Below are 12,925 nucleotides of genomic sequence, written 5' to 3' on the forward strand. Positions count from 1 at the left end.
TACATAAAAGCAACAAGAGAGAACACCTAAGCACTTCAAAATAAAACTTTTGTCAGTACCTCCAGTTGAACTCTGTCTTTTTGTGTGTTTCCCCCTAGCTGTCAGTCTAAGGTTTTGTATTGCCACATGTTCCTGCTCTACTCTGGCCCCTGTATTACTGAGTAGTCCGTCTCTCATCTGTTTCTCACTATTACCTGTATTGCTGCCACCTGTGTCTCACTGTGCTCCAACTATCATCTGCCTGTCTGTTTATTGCTCAGTGTATTTCAGTCCTGTGTTTTCACCTGTTTGTGGCCAATTTGTGCCAGTGAATTTTCCTGAGCCTTTCCTGCATTCGTATCTGTACTCTGTCTGAATATTGACTCTGCCTGTTCCTGATTCTGGTTTTTGGATTTCTCTGGATGTTTTGATCTCTGCCTGAACTTTGACGCTGACTTTGTTTGCACCTCAATTAATATGACTGTGTGCACAGTACTGGGTTTGCGATTAGATCCCTGCTCCAGCATCCTGACAACTTTACAGAAAAACCTCTTCAAATTTATTTGCTGAGACCAAAATGGATTGAAGAAAAAGGATACTTACTGGAATATATTGTCAACATCACTGGAAGCTGTAAGCAAAGAAAATCAGAATTATTAAAAAAAAGTTTTCTTCATCTTGTGAAGAACTGACTTGCTATCAAAATAAGGTCTTGGGTACATAAACACGAGGAATTTTGCAGATGCTGGAAATTCAAGCAACACACATCAAAGTTGCTGGTGAACGCAGCAGGCCAGGCAGCATCTCTAGGAAGAGGTACAGTCGACGTTTCAGGCCGAGACCTTTCGTCAGGACTAACTGAAGGAAGAGCTAGTAAGAGATTTGAAAGTGGGAGGGGGAGGGGGGGATCCAAAATGATAGGAGAAGACAGGAGGGGGAGGGATGGAGCCAAGAGCTGCACAGGTGATTGGCAAAAGGGATACGAGAGGATCATGGGACAGGAGGCCCAGGGAGAAGGTGGGGGGGGAACCCAGAGGATGGGCAAGGGGTATAGTCAGAGGGACAGAGGGAATAAAAGGAGAGTGAGAGAAGGGTGGTACATAGTTCACTATCACTCCTCAGAGAACCCACTGGAAATCCAAGTGCACAAAAGAAGGAATGTACAAACTTGATTACAGAGGATGCTAGTGTCAGAGAGTGTATGATCATACATTTTGGCAGAAGAAATAAAAGGGTAGACTATTTTCTAAATGGTGATGAGGAAGGCAAATGCAATGTTAGCATTCATTTTAAAAGCACTAGAACATAAATGCAAGGATGTAACGTTGAGGCTTTATAAAGCACTGGTGAGGCCTCACTTGGAGTGCGGTTAGCAGTTGTGGGTCCTTTATCTTAGAAAAGATGTACTGACACTGGAGAGGGTTCAATGGAGGTTCACAAAAATGATTCCAGGATTGAATGGCCTGTCATACGAAGAGCATTTGATGGCTCTGGGCCTGTACATATTAGAAATCAGAAGAATGAGAGGTGACCTAATTTAAACCTATTGAATGTTGAAAGGCCTCGATAGAGTGGATGTGGAAAGGATGTTTTCTATAGTGGGACAGTCCAGAACCAGAGGACACAGCCTCAGAATAGAGGGGTTTCCTTTTAAAAGAGATTACGAGCAATTTCTTTAGCCGAAGAATGGTGAATCTGTGGAATTCATTGCTACAGGCAGCTGTGGAGGCCAAGTCTTTGCATACATTTAGAACAGAGGTGGATAGATTCTTGATTGGTCAGGTCATGAAGGGATACAAGGTGAAGGCAGGAGGGGCTGAGAGGGAAAACGGATCAGCCACCATGAAATGGTGGAGTAGACTCAATTAACCAATTGGCCTAATTCTGCTCCTGTATGTTATGGTGTAATGGACTGGAGAATAGCCACTGTTGTTCCATTGTTTATACTATAAATGGAACAAATTTTATAGGGACAATAGGGGCTAAAGGCCAAGAAATTACAGACTGGTGAGCCCTATATCAGTGGCAAGGGAAATCATTGGGACTTACTCACATACTGAAATGTATTTGCAAAGGTCCTTTGTGGTAAATTGATCCAGAAGATTAAGACACATGGGATCCACGGAAACTTGGTAGATTGGAGTCAAATTGACTTGGCCATAGAAAACAAAGGGGAACGGTGGAGCTTTGTTATTTTGACTGGAGGTCCGTGACCAGTGGTGTTCAGCAGGGATCAGTGCTGAGACAGCCGTATCTGCATACAAATGTATGTGGGCTGATTAAGTTTTCCGATAACACAAAAATTATGGAGTTGCGGATGATAAAGAAGGTTACAGTAGATCAGCTGGAAATAGTGGCAGAGAAATAGTAAGGGGAGCTTAATCCTAACAAATGTTAGGTGTCGCACTTTGAGAGGTCAAAACAATACACAATTAATGACAAGATCCTTAACGGCAATATGGTACATAGGTACCTTGCGGTCCAAGTCCGACTCTCCCTGACTGGACAACACAAAGCTGAAGGGAAAGCTGATAAAAGTATACAAAGTTATCAGAGGCATAATTAGGATAGATGTTCAGACTCTTTTACCCAGGGTGGAAATCTGTGAGGCAAGATTTTTTAAAACATCTACAGTGGTAGATGCCTGTAACATGCTGCCACAGAAGGTGGGGGGGGGGGGGTGTGTGTGTGTGTGTGTGTGTGTGTGTATGTATATATATATATATATATATATATATATATATATATATATAAAGTTTTAGAAGTTATTTAGACAGGTACATTAAGTGACAGGATATATAGCATGTGTGGAGACATGATCTAAGGGACTGTTCATGTACTGTTCTTATTTCTATAGGGAGAGTAGAAAGATAATACTGCTGATTCATTCATTCTTTTTCCACAGGATTATTGCACAAGACAATCTATCCAGTGCTCATTTAGACAACATTTAGAAGTATTTTTTTTAAATAGCAAAACAGAAGCAAAAACTGAAGAATTTTGTAAGTAATTGGTTTCATAAGAGAAGCTGCTCAAACAAAATAAAATGACATCCAATCTGTCAAGCTTTTCCACTTACCACTGGATTTTGAAATGATGCGACAGACATGGAGCTTGTTTTGATCAAGATGTGTTGCCATGTTGTCTGAATCAGTAATGCTGGCTTCAAATGAACAACTAGCACATAGTAGTTTTATATTTCTGTAACAATATAAAGTACAGTCATTTACCCCCTGAAAAATGTCTTCACACTGTCAGGAGTGGTGGTGAAAGCAGATAATGTAGTGGTATTTCAGAAGCTTTTAGGTAGGCATATAAAATTTCATGTTATGACTGATTGCACATAGGAGGAAATATAGGAGCGATGTCAGAGGTTAAGTTCTTTTTACACACAGATGGGTGAGTGGAATGCACTGCCAGGAGTGGTCATAGAAGGAACATTTAAGATTTTAAGATGGCATTTGAGGATGAAAGAAAATGGAGGGCTATGTGGGAGGGAAGCGTTAGATTAATTCTAGAGTAGGTTAAAAGTTCAGCACAACATTGTGGGCCAAAGGGCCTGTACTGTGCAGTAGTGTTCTATGAATGAAAGTACATGGATCCTGTCTAAGCAGAAGGAATTAAACTGGGGAGAATATTCAGCACAGACACCGTGGGTCTAAGGGCCTGTTTCTGTGCTGTACTATTCTATCAGACATCCCACCCTGCAAAAACTCATTTCAGGGTGGTAACACCCCACCCGACCCCTGACAGCCTCCAAGGGTGTATGTCATACTTTGTTTAGTGATTTTGTCTAATCTATAAACCAAGTTGGGTATATGCAGCAAAAGTGACATTAAAATATGTACTTACATTATGTTATATTATCATGTTTATTCTATTACAACTTTAAGCAAGTCTACAGGGAGTTTGGCCTCATCACATAGGACATCGATAGCGTAGCTCCTTGGCAACTAGCCAGCTAGTTTAAATCGGGGGTCCTCAACCTTTTTTGCACCGCAGACCGGCCGACCGGGGGGGGGGGCGGGGGGGGTAGCATTAAACGAACTGGAATATAGGTGATAAGTCAACTATAAGTCACTTGTAAGTGGCTAATACACTCAATTTTGTTTCTAAAGGGGTTTATCTAACACATTTAACATTAAACACACAGCGCATGTTTTCCTCGCACAAACTATAACAGTGGTCCCAAATCTCCGGGCCGCGAAGAATGCAGCGGTACAGCGGTAGCCAGAATGCACCCAGCACGTCTTTAAGAAAAAGCCAAAATAAACAAGCTAATTGATTAGGTGCCACCCAGCACATAAATGTCAGCCCAGATCAGAGGTGACGCAATTGGCAATCGCCTCTGATCAGGGCCAACATTTACGTGCCGGGCGGCACCTAATCAATTAGCTTGTTTATTTCGGCTTTTTTCTTCAAGATGTGCTGGGTGCATTCCGGCCACCACTGTATTCTTCACAGCCCAGAGGTTGGGGACCACTGAATTATAAGTCACTTGTAAGTCAATAGCATCATAACATTTTAAGTAACGTTTGGATTATTAAACACACAGCGCATATTTTCCTTGTATGAACATATAAAATCATTGCAACACACCAATATCGCTGAATCAGTGGGAGGCCTGGGCTTGTTTTCCTGCAACAACACAGTCCTATCAAAGGGTGATGGGAGACAGCGATACTCGAAGGGGGTTCCTTATGTCCAGTCTATTCCACAATTTAGTTTTTGTTGCATTCGTTGGAGAAAACGCTGCTTCGCAGCAATATGATGTTGGAAATGGAAGCAACGTTTTCGGTGCTTTCGTGGCTATCTCAGGATATTCAGCCTTGACTTTGATCCAGAATGCCGGCAGAGATGTTATGTCAAACATACTTTTCAGCCCACCATCATTTGCAAGCTCGAGGAGTTGATCTTTTTCCCGCACTGACATGGATGATTCACCGGGGACATTCACAAATGGGTCACAGACCCATTCCTTTGCACGTCTTGGGTCACTGATGACCTAGTGTGCGTAATGACCTCGCATGCATTAAGGTTCAACAGTGCGTGACAGGGAATGAGGAAAGGTGTAGCTGATTCATATCGTTTCATATCGCCAAATCATATTGTTTCCTCGCGGCCCAGTGGTTGGGGACCACTCTGAGCACAAAGAGAGACCAATCAGGATGCTCGCTCTCCCTCTCAAAAAAATCGATTTCCAGAATATTGTATATAATTTCCGGGTATCAGGGAGCCACTATCGATATGCAGGAGACTCCCGGAACTTCCGGGAGAGGTGGGATGTCTGTTCTATTATAGGACAGGTGCGACAGATCAGTATACAACATGTGGCAGGTAGAAATATCTGATCACTTACGGGGAAAAGGCTTGATGTAGTAGCAAGATTCACTGACTGCAGGAATATGTAATTTCAAAAGTGCTTTCCAAGACTATTTGTTAGGAAAATGTGAGTCAAAATAGTTATTTCTTTAATGACATGATGGTTTATCTGTTATCCATAATTTCATGGAGGCATCATTATTTTCATTGTTGTTCATCAGTCAATAAATTTGCAAGATCACTTTAAGGATTTGCCTTAATACAGACATGACTAATCAGTCACAATGGTCTAGTTGTTTTTCAATATGACAAAACAGGAGTCAATATAAAACACATTTTCTCATCGCTATATTCAGACTTATAGTACATTTCCTACCTCAGTTTGTTTGAGTACTCTCTGAACATCCAAAATTTATTTTTACTTGGGACAGTATGGAAACTGCAAAACAGAATTGAGATATATGTGCAGTTAAAGGTAAAAATCCATTACTTATTCAGATCATAAAAGCTTAGCATTCTTCAAAACAGTAGTAACATAGTATAAAATATTATTTTCAAATGTACTCAAATAGGAGCACAAAAAATAATATGAAGTATTGGAAAGTTGCTGTCAAAATGAAACTATGAAACAGCAAGAAAGTCAGCTTTAAAACTGAAAGCAAAATTAAACAATAAGTTTGTATTTTAATATAAAACTTGAAAGAGAGGCAACAAGAATAGGCCCCCCAGAAGTTAAGGACATTAATACAATTCATCTGCTTTGCTGAGGACATAGAGGAAGGTATATTCAAGGTAACTTACAACAACCAATTATTAACATTCATATAAACACCTTGCATATGACCAAACTTGTATTTAACTGCTGACTTTCTCTAAAACTAGAAGCATTTTTTTTTACTATTATTTGAGGCTCTAGCTACACAATTGCTACTATGACAAGTCTTTAAGTAATACTGGAAATTACACACTGAAGAAAGGTTATAACCCAGCATTTGGTATATGATCAGAGTTTAAATTTTGACTCGTCAATCTACAGAGGGATATCAATCCGATAACTTTGTCAATGCTCTTCATTTTCTTATTCAGCTAGGAATGAAAAGCTGAAATATGTTGCAGGAAGCAGCATACAGATCTCACATCACTACTTGCTTAAAAGGGCTACACTGCACAGCCTAAATTCCTTATTCCTGCCAATCAGAAAATTCAGAGGAGCACATCAACTCAATAAACATAAAAAAGCAAACACACAACTGAATATTGCATGCCTTATATCTGAATTTACATTATAATGGAGTGATTGGTAGTGGAGGGAAATAAGGAAATCTAAAACATTTGAAAAATTATTACTTTTTAAAAGATCACTATTTAATGTTACAATCTATTAGCAAAAATTAATGAAGAAGTAATATTAATAACACCTCAAGTCCAACGTATTCAATTTGGGATGCAGTTTTTAAAAAATCTCTTTTCTTCCTACCTCATCATATGGGTCACATAAGATTTGTTGCAACTACTTCTGAATCGACAAAGGGAACAACGGGCGTAAGTGGCAAAGTGACTGGTTAATTCTTTAACTTCTGTGTCACACTCAATACATTTGTGAACACCATATCTGTCCCTGCAAATAAACAAGAAAGATCATCACTGTTAAGAGATTCCAAAGATCAGCCGGATATGTGCATCAAGTACATAAGATGAGCAAAAATACACAAGTGTCTACATGTACACACAGATTATTAACTACATCTCTCACAGAAAATATGAATTACATATTTATTTTTTGTGTATGATTCAGTACGAGAAGAATCCCTAAGCGTGCACAATACAGATATTTGGTTTTGATTTGTCAGGTGTTTTGGATGGGGGATGTTAAACATCATACTGAACTATCTGAAAAGCAGAGGTAGATTACTATTAATATGCTATTAACACATAGGAATTATTTCTTAAAATTAAAAGTTATGGCGTAATACAAAGTGGTGTATACTGTAAATGCAAAGATTAAAGAGAGAAAAAAAACTGAACACATCAAAATTCTCTAAACACATGAAAAATGCTAACTTACAAGGTTAAGTACACTATTATTCCTTAGGATTGATAAATGTGTCTTATTTCGACAATGGAATAAAGATGATGTAAAAAAAAACACAAGACGGTTTACCTGAAAAACTGAAGATCAACAGTAAAAGGTTTGGTTATTTTCTTGTTGGCTGGATTTTTCTTCCTTCCCTCTTTTAAGTATGGAGCTGGTTGTGAATTTCCTATGGTGGTAACTTGGTTTATAGCTGATGGGTATAATTTAGTATTTACTGTTACTGATGATGAGCTCTGGAGCGTAGAACTAGTTGCAGAATTAACTGAGGGCATGGAAGATGATCCAACTGGATAAGGTGTCATGGAAGCTCGAATCGTAACCTGTCAGATTAAATAGGCTGTTAATTAAAATAAAACTGACTTTCTGGCACTTCCTGAAAGGTTTAAAAGAGCAATAAAAGATGTTATTACTCAATTAACAAAAAGAAAGGTTAAGCAGATAATTTGTAGTAGATATTTTCTTTCATACAATAAAATACATTTTTCAAATACAATCACTTTGGCATCAGTCATTTCTCTAGCTATTGTACCCACGCAAATGAATTAAAGTTATAACTAAATTTTCAAGTTGGTATTCCAAAGGAAATCTGAAGGAACTAATTAACTTATCAGTATTTAATCGATCTGGATATGGCTTGCCTTGCTGAGTGCTTTGAATCTTCTGTATTTGTTGAGCAGAAAATGTACTTTTGAGATAAAGCATACAAGTAATTGAAGCATGTCATCTGAAAGTTGATGAACCCTGTAGAATTTTCTCTACTTCTGCATAAATATGACCAAAAATGTGATCAGATCTTCACATGTTCTAAAACTAGATAAAGAGAACCCAATTAAATAAGTAACACAAAAAACATGATACCTGCTAAAGTCTCTATTCATGCGTCCACTGTTAAGGCTGATTTATACTTGTGCGTCAAATATACATCGTAGGTACGGCGTAGCCACGTACGCTATGCTGAAGCCTACGCCATAGCCTAATGCGCACCTCTCCAAAAATGTAACTACGCGTTGCGGTGACGCAGTCCAAAGCAACTGTGATTGGTCCACTTGGTAGCGTATTTCCTCCTACGCCGCAATAGCTTCCCATTCGGCAACTGAAGGGCAGGGAAGGAACTCTGGCTGTAATACTTTCCATAAAGCTTTACAGACCTCCGAAATTATGGAGGACCCTGTGCTTGAAGCCAGTTTGTAGCTAGCTGCTACAGCCCGTTGACTTCCACCTGAAGCTAAAACTCGAATGGTGATTGTCAGTCTCTGAGTATACTGTGCGTACACTGATGCGAAATAAACGGTTGGAGACAATGAACCAAATCGTCAAATCTACCTGCCGACATCCGAAAATATTTGAAATGTACTTCCTCGTTCATGTCTCTCAGTGGCCGGACAGCACAGAAAATTCACCCTCTTTCAGTTTCAATCGCCATTGTTTGAAGTTTGAGTTTCTTCGTGTTGAATTTCAACATGAAGAACCTCAACACAGTGGCATAGAAACCCCACCACCAACTAGCATTTTGGTGGTGAGTTGCAGAGCGACGCAAACATACCAACACACAAGTATAAATGCTCACAACAGCATAGCCCACTTGCATAGGCTACAGCGTAAGTTAATACGCACAAGTATAAATCGGCCTTCAGAGTGCATTTTTGGGTAGATGATTCATTTACACTTAAATGACTTTGGCCATCAAGTCTTCTGTTCTTTGACAAAGTACTGTGGATTGAGTTCATAACAAAAAATTTCCTAAAAGCTGTGAACCCAGTTCATTTGTAACAATGCTGTTCCTAAAAGCTGTGAATACCGAAATACTAGCCCAGACGCTGTGGATGGAAGTGTGAAGTTTACAGGTAGTTTCAAAGACAGCATTACCTATACTCTGCAAATACGAATTTCCTCTATGTTAGCACGTAAAATGCCAAATAAATGTATTGTGGATTTAACTTGCATTCCTAAAGGCTGTGAATACCAGCCCAGACATGTTGGCATTGGGAGGAATGGATGAAGTCAGAAGGTGTGATGTTTTGTATGTAGCTTCAAAAGAAAGCATTGTCTATACTTGTAAATACAAACTGTCCTTAGATAGACAGATAGATATAATTTATTGATCCCGATGGAAATTGGGAAAGTGTTTAGCAAATAAACATGGAGCCCACATTGGGCTAGCAGACCTTTCCACTGAAAGCATTTTGTTGAATAAAGAAGCTGCTTTGTATCTACCAGTAACTCCCTCTCCGGTGATTTCCTTCACGCCACAACATTTTGTGTCAGGAGTGGGATAGCTTCGTGACCAATTGTGTGGCCAGCGTTCCTAGCAGTCTAAGTTGGTGAGTATTTTTCTAAAATACAACTCACACTTGGATCTGTTGGGTCGGTGGTACACAGGAACACAAGGTATCACGAATGTGCACAGCTAAACTGGTAGATATAAAAGTAGCATGTGCATGTGTATGTGTGTTTATGGACGTGAGGAAACTGCATGTTAACTTGCTGAGACTGAGCCACCAGTTGTGAAAGGTGGTAACCGACGGGACGGTTCGAGAAACCAGAGTTGGAACGTGTATACTTGTTCGGGGCGCTGCATTTTAATGTATGCGTTTGCAAGTGTGATGCATCATGAGTTCAGATACTCAAAAGTGGCAGATTGTGGAATACATGCTCTGCGGTATTAACTATGTGCTGTTTAACTGGTACCCATCTTTTATATTTTGCATAGTCATACTTTATTGATCCCGGGGGAAATTGGTTTTCGTTACAGTTGCACCATAGATAATAAATAGTAATAGAACCATAAATAGTTCAATAGTAATATGTAAATTATGCCAGTAAATTATGAAATAAGTCCAGGACCAGCTTATCGGCTCAGGGTGTCTGACCCTCCAAGGGAAGAGTTGTAAAGTTTGATGGCCACAGGTAGGAATGACTTCCTATGACGCTCTGTGCTGCATCTTGGAGGAGTGAGTCTCTGGCTGAATGTACTCGTGCCCACCCAGTACATTATGTAGTGGATGGGAGACATTGTCCAAAATGGCATGCAACTTAGACAGCATCCTCTTTTCAGACACCACCGTCAGAGAGTCCAGTTCATTCCCCACAACATCACTGGACTTATGAATAAGTTTGTTGATTCTGTTGGTGTCTGCTACCCTCAGCCTGCTGCCCCAGCACACAACAGCAAACATGATAGCACTGGCCACCACAGACTCGTAGAACATCCTCAGCATCATCCGGCAGATGTTAAAGGACCTCAGTCTCCTCAGGAAATAGAGACGCCTCTAACCCTTGTAGACAGCCTCAGTGTTCTTAGACCAGTCCAGTTTATTGACAATTCGTATCCCCAGGTATTTGTAATCCTCCACCATGTCCACACTGACCCCCCTGGATGAAAACAGGGGTCACCTGTACCTTAGCTCTCCTCAGGTCTACCACCAGCTCCTTAGTCTTTTTCACATTAGCTGCAGATAATTCTGCTCACACCATATGACAAAGTTTCCTACCATAGCCCTGTACTCAACCTCATCTCCCTTGCTGATACATCCAACTAAGGCAGAGTCATCCGAAACTTTTGAAGATGACAAGACTCTGTGCAGTAGTTGAAGTCCAAGGTGTAAATGGTGAAGAGAAAGGGAGACAAGGCAGTCCCCTGTGGAGCCCCAGTGCTGCTGATCACTCTGTCGGACACACAGTGTTGCAAGCACACGTACTGTGGTCTGCCAGTCAGGTAATCAAGAATCCATGATACCAGGGAAGCATCCACCTGCATCACTGTCAGCTTCTCCCCCAGCAGAGCAGGGCCGATGGTGTTGAACGCACTGGAGAAGTCAAAAAACATGACCCTCACAGTACTCGCTGGCTTGTCCAGGTGGGCATAGACACGGTTCAGCAGGTAGATGATGGCATCCTCAACTCCTAGTCAGGGCTGGTAGGCAAACTGGAGGGGATCTAAGTGTGACCTGACCGTAGGCCGGAGCAGCTCCAGAACAAGTCTCTCCAGGGTCTTCATGATGTGGGAGGTCAAAGCTACTGGTCCGCCGTCATTGAGGCCACTGGGGCGCGGCGTCTTCGGCACAGGGACGAGGCAGGACGTCTTCCACAGCACAGGAACCCTCTGGAGACTCAGGCTCAGGTTGAAGACATGGCGAAGTACTCCACATAGCTGAGGGGCACAGGCTTTGAGCACCCTGGTACTGACACCATCCGGTCCTGCAGCCTTGCTTGGGTTGAGACATTTCAGCTGTCTTCTCACCTGTTCAGCCGTGAAGCCCACTGTGGTGGTTTCGTGTGGGGGAGGGGTATAGTCATGAGAGCAGGGTGGGGGACTGTGAGGAGGGGTAGGAGGGGAGAGTGGAATATGTGTTGGTTGGGGGCCGACAACAGATGGCAATGTGGGGGATGGGCAGGGGTCACAATCTCAAATCTGTTAAAGAACAGGTTAAGTTCGTTAGCCCTGTCCACACTGCCTTCAACTCCTCTGTTGCTAGTTTGCCAAAACCCAGTGATGGTCCTCATCCCCCTCCAGACCTCTCTCATGTTGTTCTGCTGGAGTTTCCACTCAAGCTTCCTCCTGTACCTGTCTTTAGCCTCCCTGATCCTGGCTTTCAGGTCCCTCTGTATTGCCCTCAGTTCCTCCCTATTTCCATCTCTAAACGCCCTCTTTTTAGCATTCAGGATGTCCTTAATGTCCTTTGTCACCCATGGCTTTTTATTTGAATAACAAAGGACAGTCCTTGTCGGAACATTGCAGTCCACACAGAAGCTGATGTAATCAGTGATGCACTCTGTGAGCCCATCAATATCCTCTCCATGTGGCTTACAGAGTACCTGCCAGTCTGTCACCTCAAAACAACCCTGGAGCGCCTCATAAGCCTCCTCTGACCATTTCCTCATTGTCCTCGAGGTTGCAGGTTTACTCTTCACCAGAGGCACGTAGCAGGGTTTCAGATGCACCAGGTTGTGATCTGACCTTCCCAGTGGGGAGAGGGGAGAGGAGCTGTATGCATCCTTAACGTTAGCGTACATCAAATCCAGAGTCCTCTCCCCTCTGGTTGTACAGCTCACATACTGCGTGAAGTTGGGCAGTGTTCTAGCCATGGTAACATGATTGAAGTCACCCGAGATGGTAATGAGGGCACTCGGGTGCTGGGTTTGTAATCTGGCTGTGACGGTGTAAATGATGTTACATGCCGACGTCGGGTTGGCAGAGGGAGGGATGTACACAACAGCCACAATTGCATGTGAGATTTCCCTTGGCAAAAAATATGGCCGGAGTCCAACAGCAAAAAGTTCAATATCCGGGCTACAGACACGTTCCTTGAAATCGTAATATGCCCAGGATTGCACCATCTGTTATTTACCAGAACCGCCAGCCCCCCTCCTTTGCGCTTACCGCTCTCAGTGCAATTCCGTTCAGCTCGAACGGTCTGGAAGCCCTCTATGGAAACGCTTTGATTGGGTATGCGTGGGAATCAGTGTGGGGACATCTCAGGGAGAGGTTTTACCCAGACAGATCTACCAGAATGGCACCTATTGAGGTGA

General features: G+C 41.9%; 1 protein-coding gene across 5 annotated transcripts in view; it reads right to left on the reverse strand.

Annotated features, from left to right (window-relative positions):
* Positions 1–12,925, reverse strand: part of LOC134355600 (zinc finger protein 280C-like) — a 165,506-nt gene that overhangs the window by 22,398 nt on the left and 130,183 nt on the right. For all 5 annotated transcript variants that reach the window (XM_063065715.1, XM_063065714.1, XM_063065718.1 and 2 more), the window contains 5 exons: positions 7,463–7,716; positions 6,779–6,919; positions 5,678–5,740; positions 3,059–3,180; positions 583–610 (listed from right to left, as the gene is read on the reverse strand). In XM_063065715.1, coding sequence (XP_062921785.1) covers positions 583–610; positions 3,059–3,180; positions 5,678–5,740; positions 6,779–6,919; positions 7,463–7,716 — 608 coding nt within the window. The remainder of the gene's footprint in view (positions 1–582; positions 611–3,058; positions 3,181–5,677; positions 5,741–6,778; positions 6,920–7,462; positions 7,717–12,925) is intronic.

The sequence above is a fragment of the Mobula hypostoma genome, chromosome 13, assembly GCF_963921235.1.
Source record: "Mobula hypostoma chromosome 13, sMobHyp1.1, whole genome shotgun sequence".
NCBI lineage: Eukaryota > Metazoa > Chordata > Chondrichthyes > Myliobatiformes > Myliobatidae > Mobula > Mobula hypostoma.